The 19,599-nt window shown below is 36.8% G+C and overlaps 1 protein-coding gene across 1 annotated transcript; it reads right to left on the minus strand.

Annotated features, from left to right (window-relative positions):
- Nucleotides 1-8,286: 8,286 nt before the first annotated feature.
- On the minus strand, nucleotides 8,287-8,676 carry LOC111883185 (leucine-rich repeat extensin-like protein 3). Its single transcript, XM_023879538.1, has one exon. It carries the CDS (start codon nucleotides 8,674-8,676, stop codon nucleotides 8,287-8,289), a length of 390 nt encoding a protein of 129 aa, XP_023735306.1.
- Nucleotides 8,677-19,599: the final 10,923 nt, after the last annotated feature.

Consider the following 19,599-nt stretch of genomic DNA (forward strand, 5'->3'; position numbering starts at 1 on the left):
TAACAAAACACTTATCTTTTGATTTAGGTTTGAGAATAAAAGAGCTTGGACCAATAATGTGTTGCTAATTAGTTCTTTGAAATCTCTGTAAATCCTATCAAGAAGGATTAACATTTCTTTGATGAAGTTTGTGTTTCCATCGCATGTTAAGTTGATAAAAACAAGGTACGTCTTCATAAATTTTTTATAGCTATATGAATCTATCACTTGCTTTGTTGTTTTCACACCTCCTCTATATCTAAAACCAGATATTGAGATTCAATATGTTTGTTTGAACTTTGGGAGTTCTAAGAAAATTTTAGTACGTTTTGAAGTGAGTGTTGTTTCATTGTGTTCCTCAGGATGTATAGAAGCTAGAGGATCTGAATAATCGTCAAGAAGAAGCACACCTGGTAAGCGTCGTCTTGGTACTCTCTCTCTCCCCCTCTTATTGTTAGCCTCTTCTTCTATTGAGTAATTTTAGAAACCATCATTAAGAGAGAAATATTTTAGTATGCTAAAACAAATTTGTTTTCTCTCACAATTCTGACGAAATTTTGAAGCTATTATTGAGAAAGTGATGTTGTATTACAAATTTTTGAAGCTGTTATAGTCTAGAGAATGGTTCGAGCTTATATGTCTATTAAAGTATTGGTTTATGATTCTTTTCAAGGTGTAATCACATTTATATTGTAAATTTTTATTTTCAGGGTATGCAACTTAGGTAGAAGATTCTACATATAAGAGTCAAGAGGTAGGTTTTTCTCTTGCTGGTAACATGAATTCTTGATCACTTTGTTATTTGAACTTCAATGACTTAAATGTACCTACGCTATAGTGGAAATAAGGTGTTTTGTTGTTTGGTTTTCATCATTACCCTTTAACTTTATTGTAAGTTTAAACTTTGGTTAACAATTTAATACTTAATTAGGTGTTTGTTACCTCTTGCAGTAATTGGGGGGTAAATATGAGGGGTTAATAATAAGCTAGAAGTAAATTTTCATTTGAATCTACTTATGCGTTTTCGTATAAGCATTTTGTATATATTTATCACACCAACTTTTGCATTTACATTACATATTGCAAGTAGATATGTGTGGCATTTTCACTTTACCATGGCATTTTCACCAAGAGGATAGTATGTGTAGGTTTGTAAATATAGTAGTGCATTTCCAATCACCAACACTGATGAAGATTGCTCATATTGTAAGGGGTTGTTTAATTTCATGAGTCTTTATTATTATATGGAGTTCAATATTAGGAATTCTCTCTTTAATATTATTAGAAGGGCTAAATGCAAAAGATGACAATGGTTTTAACAATTCTATTAGCATTCGTACCTTTACTTAATCTTTTTATGGTACTTTATTGTTAAATCAAGAAGTAATATTTTGTTTTGACTACATATTACACAAGCATCAGCTATGCATGATGGGTGGATAGTACCATATATTGGACCAAATTCGATGAAAACATTCAGTGATATCAACAACTCAAGACATTGTAAAGATTATATGATGATTCCATCGTAACTTCTAAATTCTCTTTGATTAACAACTTTACTATTTCTGTTTATTCCACCAATGATTTTTCCTTTTTCTGAATTACTTGTCATCATCCCTCTAAAAAATTACTTTATTGTGGCCATATTAATATATGTTTATTCGTTGCTTTGCACAATCATGATGTAGTTTTTGATAAAAGATAGACAATGCTTATTTAGTTCAAGTGATTTTATCATTATTTACTCAATCTAAGGTGAAGGAAAACACCATCATAATAGTTATTTACTAACTTTACCAATGTTCTCTAATATACTGTTTGTTTGATAAAATGAGCGAAGTAATATATTTTTGAATAACAAGTATAATAGCGTGAATATACTAACTAACAAATCATTCAATTTACCAAACACATAATATAAGCATTATAAATTTTTAAAAAAAAAAGTACATATAAATATTACAGTCTTAACTAAACCATAAGCAAAAATTGTAAATTTGGTCTCCATGGTATCCCTACAGCAAAATGCTCATTCAAAAAAAAAAAAATGAAGGTTTAAAATTCATGTTTCTTAAACGAACTACATAGTTATTGTAAGTATTGATATAAAAATTATATTTTATAAAACATATTAAAGCTAAGGAAAATATTATATAAATTAAAAAGGTCTTTGATATTTAATCATTAGAAATCTTTTTGATTGCTACGATGACGATAGGTTTTAAAAAGTAAGAATTATATTAAGAAAAATATTGAGCCAAGACAAACGGAGACAAATGAAAAATGAAAATTTTCGGCTTATTGTATTTCATGGTGTTAAAACAAATATTGACAAATATGAAAGGTGATTAGCTCAAACCATAATAACTTAGATCATAGATGACCTCCCCTTCAAATAACATACTATGAAATATCATAAAGCAAGTCCAAAATAAATTATCTTAAGGATTTTTGTACTCGTCGCTTAGCACGGGTAAACGGTTAGTATATATATATATATATATATATATATATATATATATATATATATATATATATATATATATATATATATATATATACTAGTTGTGAGACCCGTATATTATACGGGTTGATTAAAACAAAATGTTAAGTACGAACGATTAAATAAAAAATTTATTTGAATTTGAAATTGAAATAAGTGAAAATTATCAGAAAAAAACATGCAAAAAATAAATAAATTAAAATTATGTGTTTAGTGTGTACTAAACGGATTAATTATAACAAAATGTTAAACATAAAGGTTTAAACTGTAAATTTATTTGAAACTGAATTTGAAATTAATACTTTATGGTAGGTTTAATTTATGGAAACTAAATTAATGATATATTGAAAATAAAAATTAAAGTAATGACAAGTGGAAAATAAATATATCTCAAATTATGACAAAATGACATGTGGTTGATTTTATGAAAGAATGATATGTGGCAAAAGTCATTTTCATTTACTAGGGTATATATATATATATATATATATATATATATATATATATATATATATATATATATATATATATATATATATATATATATATATATATATATATATATATATATATATATATATATATATATATATATATATATATATATATATATTACCTTTTATTAATTATTGATTTTAAACCACCTCGTCTTATTTCAACTTCTATTTGACACCTTCAACACCTCAATGATAATAAAGTATGTGATGCATAGGCTTTTTGGCAGCAGTCAATTTAACCCAAAACTTTTGTTATAATTAATTAATTTCATTTATGAGTTTTTAATATATTATATTTTTCTACTCTATGTTTTAACTGTAGATTACTTTCCTTGTTTTATATACATAAACAGGCATCTAAATTTTTCACAAACTATATGGTTAGATATTTTAATTAATAAGCCATTCAAACAAGTAATATTGTGAAAAAAATATATATCTTGCTTGCTCTAATGGACTTCTATTTTAATTACCTTATATATATATATATATATATATAGAAATGTTTATTGTGTTCATTCGAATGTGTTTGGTTTAGGCAACTCAACGCAAATGAAGGTGATGAAATGAAAATGATAATGAAATTATCACTTCGTCAATGAAACTTTGATATACAGCTTACATTTATTAACATGAATTCTAGTGACATGTGTACATTAAGTACTTTTTAGTATCTATATGTTTGTGACATGCATATTTTTGTTATTTGATAAAAATATATATCAATATTTTATTACGGTCTTATCCCAGCCCCAAATTTTAAAATCATCGCTTCGCCCATGCTTACAAGGTGGTGGTTTGAGGCTTGCCATGCGTAGTTGGTGGTGGAGGTGATGTAGGAGGTGGTGGTGGAGAGTTGGAGACTTTCCAGGTGCATCTGGTGTTGGATCCCTAGAGGTGGTGGTGGAGACTGTGGAGTCTTTGGAGCCTTTGGAACGTTTGGTGCCTTTGGAGCCTTTGGAGGTGGAGGTGGAGAGTTCCCATGTACGTAAGGTGGCGGTGGTGATGACTTATGGGGAGGAGGTGGCGGTGGAGACTTGCCATTTATAGTTGGTGGCCACGGTGACTTTGGAGGTGTTGGTGGAGACTTTCCAGGCGTCTTAGGTGGTGGTGACTTTGGAGGAGGAGGTGTAGACTTTCCATGGATGTAAGGTGGTTGTGGCGATAATTTAGGAGGTGGTGGTGGTGGAGATTTGTCATGGATGGGTGATTAAGAGCCATATATGATGTTTTATGTGCATAGTCTGCTGTAATTGATAAAGGGATGCTTAGAGACAGTAAAGCTACTAGAAGAGGCACAATCATAGTGGTCATTGTTAGCCGCTTCCCTTTCGTTAATCCCATTTTCAGGACTTATGCTTCCACGCATGCTTCTTCTCTCTTTATAGTTGTATTTTAAATCAAATATTACGTTTGTACCCTTTATATAATATCACTAAATATGAACAAAAGAAGCAATGTAAAGTAAATAAATGTCAATAGTATAATTTACAACGTCAAATATCATGCGTAATATAGTAATAGCTAGTAATCAATACTTAATTTTTATGTTAATATGACAAAAATGATAAATCAATGAACTTATTTCAATATCATATCTCTTAAAAATAATAATTATTGAAAAATGTTTCAAATATTTAGTTGATAACATACCGCTGTGTAATGACACATGCTAGTCGACCGAGTAACACTCTTTCACATATCTTGAAAAAAAAAACTTTTTTGTGATTTAAATTATAAAAATATAAAGGAAAAAACATCATAATGGTCCCTGTGGTTTCCCTAAATCTGAAGTTTAGTCCCCGTGATTTAAAAACCTCATAGATGGTCCATGTGCTTACAAAACTTTTGACAGATGGTCCTTATTACTAACTCCGTTAAGTTTGTTCGTTAATTAAAGAGCATTTTCGTCTTTTCATGATCACAATGGACCATGTCTCATCCATAATTGATCGGGACATATAAGAGGCAAACAGAGCAGCAGGGGAGAATGGGCCAAATCCCGGCGAGCCTCCGAGGTTTCTCTCACACCGTCGATGGTCACAATCCACAGGAAGAAAGAGCGGTTCAAAGATAGATCTAAGAAAAGAGCAAGATCGAAAGCAGGAAGCCAACGACAATGGCTTGATTAGGGTTATACGGTCGTGAGGAGGGGGAATTGACTTCTCTGGTGAGCTCCTCTTGATCCCTTTTAGGGTGGGTTGGGTGGTTCCGATCGACGAAACGGGTGGGGTCGTGAAGGTGATAGCAGTCAGTACCTCCGACTGTTCTTCTTGGGTTCTTTCTCACATACTTCTTACAACAAAATAGTAAGGAGGAGGGTGGCTACAAACGCCGATCAACGAGGTGTTTGGGATTATGCTTCATCGATTGGAGGAGGAATGGTCTCGGTGGGGTTTAGCAGATCGCGACTTCAGGGGTGTTGCTCCGATCGGTAATTGGTTCTCTCCCCTTTTCTTTTCGTTTGACTGTTTGATAGGAATCATTGGGGTGTTTAGGTTTGCTTGGGTTGTTTCTTGAGTTCACATGGGAAAATAGAAGAGATAATTGAAGGGTTGCTGCTCCTAAACTCACCAGGAACCGATAAGAAAACCACCTCCAATGGAGGTGTTCTTGGTTGTGCATCGAAACAGATAGAAATAAGAGAAGGAGAAAGGTTGTCATGGCCTATAGGATGGAAGAAGAAGGACCAGCATCAATGGTATTTAGGGGGCTGTTTATTTGCTTTGATTGATAGGAAGAGAACAAGGAAAACATGGTTGATGTCCCTCTTGTTTTTACCGAAAAGAGCTCCCCCTATGGAGGACTTTGACAGTCAATGTGTGTGTGTGAGAGAGAGAGAGACCCTTGCATATTATTTCATTTTTGAGAAAACATCATAAATGGTCTCTGTGGTAGTGAAATGACGAAAATACCCTTCAGTTAACAGATAAGACTTAACGGAGTTAGGGATAAGGACCAACTGTCAAATTTTGAAAGCACATGGACCATCTATGAGGGTTTTAAACCACGGGGACTAAACTTCAGATTTTGGGAAACCACGAGGACCATTTATGATGTTTTTTCAAATATAAAGTGTATAATTAAAAATGATACTTTAATGTATGCTTAAGTATTTTCAGACTACAATAACATGAATCTTAAATGAAACTTTTTAATCAGATGTCTTAAGTCTCCACACCTCTTAATTATCCTGAAGACACAAAATCCAGGAAACAATACGCTTTGAGTTGAAACTGACAAGCTTCCTTATAAATCGAGTGGAAGTTACAGATTCACATGATTGTGGTATGTGTTTTTCATCATCACGAGTAAACGTAGTATTACAGTTTTTGAGTAAATTACATGAATCATTCCTCGTGTATGTGCCAAAACGTATGTTTAGTCCTTATTTTCGAAAATTAACTCAGAGTGTCGGTCAGTTGTTTAAAATTTGCATGTTTCATCCCCGCTAACAAGAAATGAATATATTGTCCTTACTAACAAAAAATCTATTATTACCGGCAGTGCTCCATTTTTCAGGTGCATATTTTTGGTGGTGCTATTCATTTTTTTGGTGGTGGCAGTTGTTTTTGTCAAAAAGTGATAGATTAATTTTGTAACCTAATTAGTAAGTGTGTTTTTATGTTTAAAATAAAAGGAATAAAACTAAAGTGCTTGAAATCTTGAGATATGCTGAAGAGCTTGGTTGTGCCCAAGATCATGGGAAGAAAACTATTATTATCAGAAAACTATTTTATAAAATTGATATGTTCTAAAGTGGAAATAAGTGTATTTGAAGTATTTTGGACAAAAATAATGTTGAAGTTATTAAACAAGTGAATTTCTATAATAAATCTCAAGATAATAAATAAGGTACCACTATTCCACATAAAGATACTTTGTAGTTTTGACAATAAAATTGGATAAACAATCAAAGATATAGTAGAAAATATTGTTATCGATAAAACAGTAAATAAGAAAAAGAAAATGTAAAAACACAGTGACATATGAGGAAAGCCCATAATCTATTTGGATATCCAACATCAAACCTTGGGAGATGACGAAATCACATGCCTTAGAAATTATATTAATTGAAATAGAATTACAGGAGCTACCTGATCATGTAGTAAGTGCAAAAGTGCTCAAGTGTTGAGAGAATGAGACTGAAAATAGAAGCGCGAGTGTGTTTGTTAATTTTGATCAAGTAGACTTTTATACATATCCATAATAAAAACTAATGTGAAATTCTAGGGATCTTCCTTGATCCATGATTGATCCAGAATCTCGATGGCCTTCAACGTTCATATGGCTTTGAACACGTGCTATTAACATAGTCTTATTAATTTCTAGTCAACACCATGATACATGAATGATATATTACAAGAAAACGAAGGCAATACCAAGATACTGACTAAATCTAAAATGTTGGGCTAACCCGGGATGTTAGCATAAATTAAGATGTTAAAATTTAGAAGTAATTTTTGTACCCATAACAACGGTGACTTAGGTGGTTGAAACCTTGGAGGTAGCGATAAGAGTTTCCACGGATTTAAGGTGGTGGCGGCTATCACTTTGGAGGTGATGGTGGTGGCGGACACTTTCCATGCGTGCTTTAGAAAGACGCATGATCTTTTATTGATTATTTATTTTAAACGCTCTCTTCTTATTTCACCTTACAATTGACACCTTCAATATGTCAATAATAATACATTTCTTGTGATGCATAGGATTTTTCGCAGCGGTCAATATAGCTAAAAACTTTTGTTTTATTTAGTTAAACTTCCTTTATGACTTTTTGAATATATTACATTTTTCTAATCTATATTAACCATAGGTTACATTTACTTGTTTCGTATACATATAATAACATCTAATTTATTTCACAAACTATATGATTAGATATTTTAATTAATAAGCCATTAAAACAATTAATATTATGAAAAAAAGATATATCTTTCTTGCTCTTATGGAATTTCATTTTATTTACCTTCTATATATATAGATATATTTATTGTGTTCATTTCAGTGTGTTTGGTTTAGGTAATGCAACACAAATGAAGGTGATGAAATGAAAATAATAACGAAATAATCACTTCGTCAATGAAACGTTGAATTTGAAACCCATAATATATAAAGCTTACATTTATTAACATGAATTCTAGTAACATGTGGACATTAAGGACGTTTTAGTACATATGTGTTTGTGAAATACATATTTTGTTATTCGGATATAAATATATTTTAATATCTTACCACAATCTTAGTCCCCTTATTCTAAAATCATCACTTTGCCCCTGCTTACTAGGTGGTCTTTTGAGGCCTTCAATGCATAGTTGGTGGTGGCGGTGACGTAGGAGGTGGTGGTGGAGACATGCCAGGTGAATCTGGTGGTGGTGGTGGAGGTGGCGGTGGAGACTTTGGAGACTTTGGAGACTTTGGAGCCTTTGGTGCCTTTGGGGCCTTCGGGGTCTTTGGAGCCTTTGGAGCTTTGGGAGCCTTCGGAGGTGGAGGTGAGCCTCCATGTATGTAAGGTGGCGATGATTTAGGAGGTGGTGGAGATTTTCCATGGATGGGATGATTAAGAGCTATATATGATGCTTTATCTGCATAGTCCGCTGTAATTAATAAAGGGATGCTTAGAGAAAGTAAAGCTACTAGAGGAGGCAAAATTAAAGTGGCCATTGTTAGCCGCTTCCCTTTTGTTAATCCCATTTTCATGACTTATGCTTCCATGCATTCTTCTTCACTCTTTATAGCCATATTTTGAACCGCAAATTACGTTTATACCCTTCATATATTATCATTAAATACGTACAAAAGAAGCAATTTAAAGTAAATAAATGGTAATAGTCAAGTTTACAACGTCAAATATGAAGCGTAATTTACTATAACTAGTAATCAATACTTAATTTTTATGTTAATATGAAAAAAAAAATGATAATTCGTTGAATTTATATCAATATCAAATATATGAAAATAATCAATGTTGGAAAAAATTTCAAATATTTAGTCGATAACATACCATTGTGTAATAATACATGTTAGTCGATCGAGTAACATTCTTGCACATATCCTGAACAAATTTTTTTTTAATTTTTTAATTTTTTTTGTGATTTAAAGTATAAAAATATAAAGTATAAAAACAAAAATAATACTTGTATGTATGCTTAAGTATTTTTAGACTACAATAACATGAATCTTAAACGAAACGTTTTTAATAAGGTGTCTTAAGCCTACACACCTCTTAATTATCCCGAAGAAGCAAAATGCAAGAAACAATAGGATATGAGTTTAAACTAACAAACTTCCGTATAAATCGAATGGAAGTTACTGATTCACATGATTATGGTATGTGTCTTTCATCATCACGTGTAACGTTGTGTTGTAATTTGGAGTATATTACACGAATCAACCCTCCTGTATGTACCGAAACACACGTTTAGTCCTTATTTTCAAAAATTAACTAGGATCGTCGCTCATTTGTTTAAAATTTGCATGTTTTATCCCTGCTAACATGAAATCACTATATTGCCCTCACTAATTTCTTTTTTCATTTTTTTATTTGTTATAATTTATTTACTATTATTTATTAATTATAACTTTGGAAAATAAAATGGCTCTCTCTCTCTCTCTCTCTCTCTCTCTCTCTCTCTCTCTCTCTCTCTCTCTCTCTCTCTCTCTCTCTCTCTCTCTCTCTCTCTCTCTCTCTCATATATTGGTAAATATATTTCTTCTTTCTCCTCTTAAGCATCCATAAATCATCACCACCACCATGGTTGAACTTAAGATCTAATTATCAAACAAAGTCATACCCTAAAACCTACAAATAGTTAGAAGATGGAGAGAATCAATTTCTTGGAAAGGCTACGAATCTTAAAGGTATCTGATGGCAGTAATAGGGAAACCCATTAAAGTTTCAAGCCTGAATTTGAACGAGATGCTGGATTCGAGTCTAAGTAGGAGCCATGTTCCTCTTGAGTGGAGGTACGAAGATGTTTCGGTCCTCAGAATCAACCAATTTGTTCGTGTAATCACTACGATTAAAGTCAAGGAATGTGATTTAAACTCGTTAGAGCTACAATAACTCACTATGCCACAAAAATGCTTTCGATGATGATCAAAGAAGACATTAGTGGTAGTTTAGGTGCATAAGGAAGTAGCAGTGGTAAGTGGTGGCATGGTGGTTTCCGAAAACTAGAAAGGCGGACTACACATGATCACCAACACCACCACCACCATCTCGAATCTACATTTTGATTTGAAACTTGAACCCATAGGTTGCCAAAGTAAGGGTGTTACTAGAGAGAAAGATATCATAGAGGAAGAAGATTCAGATCGGAGAAGAAGCAGAATCAGTGTCAAATTTTAGCCATCTTTTCGCCTACAACTATAGTTTTGATTCAGAAAAAATCGATGGTAGTCGTATAAATCTAATAGTGGGGAAGATCCATGTGTAAGGGACAGAAGGAAAGAAATTGTAATGCCCGCACTTTTCGTTAAACATTTTTTTTACAGATAGACCCTCTTTACATTATCAAATAAATGTAAATTGTATTATAAAAAAAATGAGAAAATTTTCTTACATGTTATGTGTTTACCAAGTGTTTTTTAATATATAATACTGTATTTATGTTATACGGATAAATATTATAACAATATAATATTTGTATAAAAATATGGTTAAAAATGAGATGAGAGGCTAAAAATATTAATTAAAATAAATGCATAATAAGGATAAATGATCTAAACAATATTCGAAGTACTTCTTGCTAGCAACGTGTCGATATAAAGAATGCCTAAATCTGACATCGTATGAGAAAGTTATGATTTTTCAAAGTTTCAAGTGTGACACAATACAAAAATGTGAAACACAAAAATAAAAAAAAAGGTTGATTTTTAGCAATAAAAATCTAAATGGAAGTTGTACTACTCTTCAATATGCAATCAACAGTATAAAGAAAATCGAAAACGGAGTTCGAATGAAGAAGTTATGAATTTCGCTGCATCATTTATAGTATAAGCCCTCTCGAACCGTAAAATGAAAAATAAGCTGAAAATTATCTGACAAAGTCCAAATGAAAGTTGTAGTACTTCTCGATAGCTACACGTGGATATAAAATCCATCAAAAACGGAGTGTGTATACGGAAGTTATGATTTTATTTTTAAAAAAATATTAAATCTGGGCCATTACAGGGCCGACCGGTGGCCCCACCAGAGGGCGTCACATGTCGCAATCCTACTTTACCAGTGGCTCCCTGCTTTTGATATAAATAGGTGTGTTTGCTGCTTCGTTTGGTGCCAATTCTCTCCCAAACTCTCTCGAACCCTTGAGGCCCGGTTTTTGTACTTCGTAGGTGTTAGGAGTGAAGTCATGGAGTGCTAGAGAGATTGGAGAAAAAGTGTTTTTGGTTTCGAAGTTTTGCCCACCCAATTTCCGGTTTTTTCCTTAAAAAACATGGAAGTTGAGTTATGTTTACTGTGATTTGATTATAACTATATTTATGTTTACAAACGTTATTGTAAACTTATAAATAAGAATTATCAATAATATCCATCGTTATACTAATCGATCTACTTATGGGAATGATGTGTATGCCAGACCAGTAAGGTGTTTAAAATGGATTTCCAAATAATATATCTTTATATGCCAAATGGATCCTACCTCTGATACCATCTTACCGGGTTATTTCTTTTCAGTTATAATTCAGCTATAAGATTTACATGGTTGTTTCTAAAAATGTAACACCGTAAATTTTCAAAAAAAAAAATTCCGTTTTAAAAATCACATGGTTCTCATAAACATAGTTCACAAGTCACCAAGGTGACAATTTATCAAAAAACATGTTCATAAATTATTCAAACACAATCCAAGATCCTTAAAAATAACACCGCCTCGTGTGTACAATCAAGTCGGCGCCTTCCCGTGATCCTGAGAAGTACCTGAAACATATAACACATAACTCGGTAAGCACGAAGCTTAGTGAGTTCCCTAAAATACCACACATAACTCATTACTAGCCTTTCGTGGCTATATCTCAAATAAGACCCTCCGGTCAATGTGTCTCAGTGGAACCCTCCGGTCCCACAACTCGAGTGGACCCTCCGGTCCTAACTCAGTAAGGCTCACAATAGTACATAGCATAAATCACAAAGACATAATGCAGGATATCAAAATACTCGATAATAGCATACAAGATCCACCGGCCACACAAATTGCCACTCAAGGTAAGTATAGTGAGAAAACTCACCTCATAAGCAAACAAATAAACCTCGTACACGAATCACCGATCTAGCATCCGCCTAACACATATGATAAATGAAACATCCCAAAAATACGACCCAAAAATTTCTTTTAAATATTATTATAACAACCATAATCATTCATGATCAATAAGAAGCCAAGTGTCATGTGTCTCAAAATATCATATAAAATACTGTATCAAAACAAATAGTAAAATATCTAAGTCTCAAAATCTCAGGCTGAATACTATGGTGTGTGTCATGCGATCACCCCGAGCTCTTCCCTTTGCTACCGGAAGTACTTGAAACCAAACTGAAAACTGTAAGCACGAAGCTTAGTGAGCTCCCCCAAACTACCATATACCATACAAATACACATATGCACATATTGGGCCTTGCACACTACATCGGACCGAAGTCCGACATATGTTGGGCCCCGCCCACTGCATCGGAGACCAGTGTAGTCGCAGCTGGCGAAGAAGTGGGCAAAGCCCGCTGATAAAAGGGTTGGGGCTAAAAGGGCTGCAGTTGTGTCAAGTACGGAAAGAGACACGAGGGATCATGTCGAGCATGGATTTGCTAAAAATATGGCAAAGATGGGCACCTGGCGAGGGATTGCCTCAAGGGGTTTGCAGTTTTCTTTCACTGCAACCAGACCGGCCATCGGAAAGCTGAGTCCCCTAAGCTCATTTAGGGATCAGCCCAGGGTTCCGCCCCTGCTGCTTTGCGAGTTACTGATAGTTGACCAGCAAAGTTCGAGGCACCAAAGGCTCGTGGGAGAGCTTTTCAGCTGACAGCGGAGGAGGTCCGCACAGCACCTGATGTTGTGGCTGGTACATATTTCCTTATTCCTATTATTTTGAGATTTGTTTTGCTTAAACTGTGTTGTATATAAGTTCTTTTCTTGTGAGTTGTGTACCTGCTTTGGTGTTATTTGACTCGGGTGCGAGTCGATCCTTCGTATCTTTAGCTTTTAATCATCACATTAGTATCCGACGTGAGGCGTTGAGTCGACCTCTGAGGGTTTCTATAGCCGACGAGCTTGCGGTTTTCACTACTGATGTATTCCAAGGATGTGTACTGTAGATTTTGGGTGTTAAGTTCCCGATAGATTTGGTGTCGATACCCATGAGTGATGTTTGTATCATAGTGGGCATGGATTGGTTGAGTCAGTTTGGAGCTGTGATCGATTATGAGCGTCAAATGGTGAACATACGAGACCCTAGTAGGGGAGTGCTTACGGTGTATGGCGAGGGTACCAGATCAGGATCAGCTTTCTGCTCTGCTGCCAGAATGAGACAGAGTCTACAGCAGGGTTGTATGGGCTTTTGGCGTATGTGATGGATATGCAGGTTACTTCAGGGAGACCGAGTTCTATCTCTGAGGTTCCGATAGTGTTCGAGTTTCCGAATGTTTTTCCCGAGGAGTTGCTGGGAGTGCCTCCCGAGAGACAGGTGGAGTTCCGGATTGATTTGATTCCGGGTGTGGCGCCTATTGCCAAGGCACCTTATCGCCTTGCACTGCCAGAGATGCAGGAGTTATCCTTATAGCTCCAGGAGGTGTTGGGGAAGGGGTTCATCAGACTGAGTAGCTCACCGTGGGGAGCTCCGATCCTTTTTGTCAAGAAAAAGGATAGTTCACACCAGATTTGCATTGATTACCGGGAGTTGAGCAAGCTAACGGTCAAGAACTGTTATCCACTTCCGAGGATCGACGATTTATTTGATCAGTTATAGGGGGCATCTTGGTTCTCAAAGATTGATTTGAGATCTGGATATCATCAGATGAGAGTTTTTAAGGAGGATATTCAGAAGACGACCTTTAGGACTCGTTATGGGCATTAAGAGTTTGTGGTGATGCCTTTCGGGCTCACCAACGTACTGACGACGTTCATGGACCTCATGAACCAGGTGTGCAGGCCTACGTTGGGTCGATTAGTGATCATGTTCATTGATGATATTTTGGTGTATTCGACAACCAGAGAGCAGCACGAGGAACATCTTAGAGAGATTCTTGGAGTATTGAGGTCGGAGAGGCTTTATGCCAAAATTTCCATGTGCGATTTCTGGTTATGAGAGGTCCAGTTCTTGGGACATCTCGTTAAACAGAATAGGATATTGGTCGACACGGCCAAGATTGGGGCAGCTATGAGATGGGAGGTGCCGAGAACCCCATTCGAGATTAGGAGTTATCTGGGTTTGGCCGGTTAGTATCGGAGATTTATCAGAGACTTTTCCAAGATCGTTGTTCCTCTCACCAGATTGACCCGAAAGGCTGTTAATTTTGCTTGGGGGCCCGAGCATCATGCCTCATTTGAGACTCTTCGCCAGAGATTTTGCGAAGCCCTGGTGTTAGCCCTTCCCGAGGGATTGGAGGACTTCGTAGTTTACTGTGATGCATCTATATTAGGGATGGGAGCGGTGTTGATGCAGAGGGGACATGTGATTGCATATGCATCAAGGCAATTGAAGCCTCATGAGATGAGGTATCCCACCCATGATTTGGAGTTAGGGGCGGTGGTGTTCGCCCTAAAGATATGGCACCACTATCTGTACAGTGTTCGATGTACAATATATACGGACCATAAGAGCCTGAAGTACCTTATGGATCAGCCCAACATGAATATGAGACAGAGAAGATGGTTGGATGTAGTGAAAGACTACGACTGCGAGATCTTATATCACCCAGACAATGCTAATGTGGTAGCCGATGCCTTGAGCCGCAGAGCAGAGAGTGCTCCGATTCAAGATATGTATATGAGGATGACGGTGATGACTCCAGTCTTAGATACTATCCGAGACGCCTAGGTAAAGGCCGTGAGACCGGAGAACCGTAAGAGAGAGCGGGTGATTGGGCAGGTTTCTGAGTTTGAGAAAGATTGTCGTGGGCTTATGACTTTCCATGGGCGAATTTGGGTGCCCTATACACGTGGAGCTCGGCGTATACTAATGGAGGAGGTGCATAGATCGATATTCTCGATCCATCCAGGAGCCACTAAGATGTATTTGGAACTGAAGAGAGATTACTGGTGGCCCTGTATGAAGAGGGATGTGGCATGGGTAGTTGAGAGGTGCTTGACCTGTCATTGGGTTAAGGCGGAGCACCAGCGTCCACATGGCCCGTTACAGCCTCTAAATATTCCCCAATGGAAGTGAGAGCATATTTCCATGGATTTTATCACCAAATTACCAAGGATCGCGTGAGGTGTCGACGTGATATGGGTGATTGTGGACCGGTTGACGAAGAGTGCTCACTTCCTTGCTATCAGTGAGAGCTCTTCCGCAGAGAAGTTGGATGAGATTTATGTGAGAGAGGTGGTGGCTCGACATGGAGTGCCGACATCGATATTATCAGATCGGGATGTGCGTTTTACTTCCAGGTTCTGGAAGAACTTCCATGAGGAGTTGGGAACCCGATTGCACTTCAGCACCGCATACCACCCACAGACAGATGGTCAGAGTGAACGGACGATTCAGATACTGGAGGACATGTTATGTGCATGTGTTATCGACTTCGGAGGAAGTTGGGACTCTTATTTTCCCTTGGCTGAGTTTTCATATAACAACAGCCATCATTCCAATATTGGCATGCCTCCCTTTGAGATCTTATATGGGAGGAGGTGTCAGACTCCTATTTGTTGGGGGGAGGTAGGGAAGAGGGTTATGGTTAGCATTGAGATAGTACTAAATACGATTTAGCAGATTCAGTAGGTCAGACAGAGGTTACTGACAGTACAGAGTCACCAGAAGAGTCACGCAGACCAACGACGATCCGAGCTTGAGTTACAGGTTGGAGATTTTGTCCTCCTAAAGGTATCTCCGTGGAAAGGGGTGATCCAATTCAAGAAGCAAGGAAAGTTGGGTCCCAGATATATCGGTCCTTTCAGAGTTTCTGCCAGAGTAGGAAAGGTAGCTTACCGGTTGGAGCTACCTGCAGAGTTGAGCCGGATTTATAACACCTTCCATGTGTCTCAGTTAAGGAAGTGTATAGTCGATGAGACGGCAGTGGTACCTTTAGAGGACATTTAGGTGGATGCTAGCCTGAATTACATTGAGAAACCGATAGCAATTTAGGACCGAAAGGTTAAGACCATGAGGAACAAAGAGGTGCAACCGGTTAAGATGCACTGGAAGCACCATAAGGGATCCAAATGGACTTGGGAACCGGAGTGCGAGATGCGCGAGCAGTATCCAGAGTTATTTATGGAGCATGAATTCGAGAGCGAGGTCTAATTCTAGTGGGGGAGATTTGTAACATCTCGACTCCTAGGTAGAATATTTATACATATTTATTTTCAAGTTAACTAAGAGACTCGACGAGTGGGTGCCCAAACTCGTTGAGTAGAGGCAGGTTAGCCACGTGGGTTTAATGACCAACTCGACGAGTCAGAGATCCAACTCATCGAGTTGGCGCTTTGTGAGGAAACCATAAATCTCCTTGTTTGTGTCCTATTTAAATGGCTTTAACCCCTTATTTCCGCGTCCCTCATCAACCTTGAGCACTATGAGGAACACTAATCGGGTTTTAGCTTGTTGTGTGAGAAGGAGAGGCTATCTTGACTATTTTGGTGCACCTTGAGAGAATAAGAGGAAAGAATTCAGGCTTGGAGCAAAGGGACATTTGGATCTAGAGGTTCTCAATGGATAGCTTCTGTTTGAGGTAAAAAGATGCTATCTTGATCATTTTTCTTGAGAGATCTTTATTTGGGGAGTTCTAGGGAATTTCCCCATCCTTCTTGTGTTATTGAGTCCCTTGAGCATATCTTGAGGTTCAAACCTCATATTTGGATTGTAGGAGGTCTTGTGAGTCCAAAGACCCAAGCTTTATGGAGCTAGAGGCAAGCCTATGAACACCAAACCCTTGTTGGAGCTTGTATTGGCATTATGGAGCAAATAAGCCATGTATGAACATAAAGATCGAAGCTTTACGTGATATTCGAGCCTTGGGAGACTAGATCTAGAGTTTGTAGTGTAGATCTACTTTAAAACGTCTGAATGGGAATACAGACTAAATGGACTCGCCGAGTTAATGAGCTGACTTGACGAGTCTGCTAGGGTTTTCCCCGATGAGTGTGGACATGGGTAACTAGACAAGTTGACGAGACAACTCGACAAGTTAAGTTGGGTTTTTGCAATATCTTAGAGGAAACAAGGTGACTCAACGAGTAAGATATATGCATTCGGCGAGTCAGGTCAACCTGGGCTGTTGACTCAAGTGTCGACTTCTGTTGACTTTTGGGTGTGGTCAAACTTGAGGGATAGAGGTTGTGACAACCCAATGTTTATTTTGTTACATTACCCCGTTTCCGTTAACGGAATATTCCACGTTATAAAAGTTCTGTTAATTTGAGGTCGTAAAATAAATAAATGTTTTATTTATTTATATTCTATGTCGTTATTCGTCGTAATAAAATAAAGTAAAAGCATGTAAATTACATTTCCATATTAATTTGGAAAAAGTTAATTTTATTACGACCACTAGATCGGGTGCGACCAAAAGCCCCGTTTAACGGCAGTATCGGGTAGATTTACACTGAGCTTCAACTCCAACCCATATATAAGGGGGGATAGACTTCATTCCACCCTTTTCACCCTCTCTCTATACTCTCTCTACAACGTATTTTTCGCTCTAAAAACCGCAAGTTTCCGCCTCCAAATTGTAAGTTCTTGTACCCTAGCTTGTTTTACAACCCATTGCATGTCATTATAGCTCAAAAATCGTCCAAGAAGGCAAGGAGTAAGGAGTTTACGGCCCAAGAACACTCTAGGGGCGTAAACCCCTAAAATGATGCCAAACTTGCCATTAAACTCATCCTTAAGGTTGGAAACTAATTGGGGATTTAGCCTAGGAGTGTTTGAACCATAAAACAACCATTTTTGGGACATAAAAGAGGGTTTACGGCCCAAGCACATGCTTAGGCCGTAAACACCCTCTAAACTTGTAAAATCAAGTTCCAAACACTCCCAAACCACCCTTAGGCTTAAGACATAAATTAGGGGCTTGCTATTTCGGGTTTAGAACAATTAAACACATAGATTTGAGGGGTGAAATGGAGTTTATGGCCCAAGCACATGCCTAGGCCGTAAACACCTCCAAACCATGTCAAATGGTAGTTTTCATCCCCCCATTTGGCCTTATACTTCATTATAAATTACTAGGATTGAAACTAGGGCCTTAAACTTCCATAAAGTCAAGGGGTAGGAGTCACGGCCGTGAACTCCCATAGGGATGGTTCATGGGCCGTAAACTCCCATTTGGTCGCTTTAAAAGTCTTAAATCCACTCATACATTTTAGATTTGGACCTAGCAAAATTCCACGATCAAGATAAAGCCTTTAAACATCCTAGAACCCCCTCACCATGAGTTTACGGCCGTAAACTCATGGGGAGTTATCCCAGGGCCGTAAACACTATAAGGAGAGTTTACTCTTGGAGAGTAAACTCCATTCCTGAGCCATTAACACCCTTAAATGTTACCCGGGACACCCCAAACACTTAACCAAAGTGTTTTCCGCTCCTTAGCGTGCGTATACTTGTTTAATTAGTATTAAATGTACTAATTGTATGTGAACATATATTATCATATGTTAAATAGGTCACTAAGTGTGTCCAAGTCTTTACTTGACACCGAGCACCCAATCGGCACCTTCTTCAGATCCACTTACACCAGGTGAGTTCATACCACTGAATGAACCTTTTAAATGTTTTTACATGTTTTATAGGGGGGATACAAGCTAGACATGCCAGTTATCATATTAATCACATGTGATTGATAACCCGCATGCACAAGGATTTACCACACTGTAAACTGTTTTACCAAGTAGGATACTATAAATGGTTTTCTAAAATGTTTTCACTTGTTCACAACTCTTACTTATGCTGTTTTACCAAAGTTCATTTTAAACTGGTTTATGAAAGCTTTCCAAAGAATTTCTAAAGGTTTTCAAACTTATTTTACCAAAGAATACCAAGTTGTGATTTTCTTAAGTATAAAGGTTTTTCCAAGGTTTTCATCAAAGTTCTCTTTCATGTCGTATACTCTTACTTGTTAGATACCGCTGCTTCGCTTTTACTTAGTTTAAACTCCTACTTGATAACACTTTCACTTCGTGATGCATTTATACTTGTTTACACTCTTACTTAGTGATTCGCTTCTACTTCACTTATACCTGATAGACGCTCTTACTTCACCTGTTGTCGCTTCCACTTCGTGATACACTTATATTAGTTGACGCTTATACTTCACGATTCGGTTATTCCACACTGTACGCTTATACTTCACGATTTGGTTATTCCACATGATTCGGTTATACGTCACGATTTGGTTATACTTCACGATATGTCTTCACTTGTTACACACTCAAGCGTAGTTTGGATGTATGCATATGCTTGTAT

The sequence above is a fragment of the Lactuca sativa genome, chromosome 6 (assembly GCF_002870075.4).
Source record: "Lactuca sativa cultivar Salinas chromosome 6, Lsat_Salinas_v11, whole genome shotgun sequence".
Classification (NCBI taxonomy): Eukaryota; Viridiplantae; Streptophyta; class Magnoliopsida; order Asterales; family Asteraceae; genus Lactuca; species Lactuca sativa.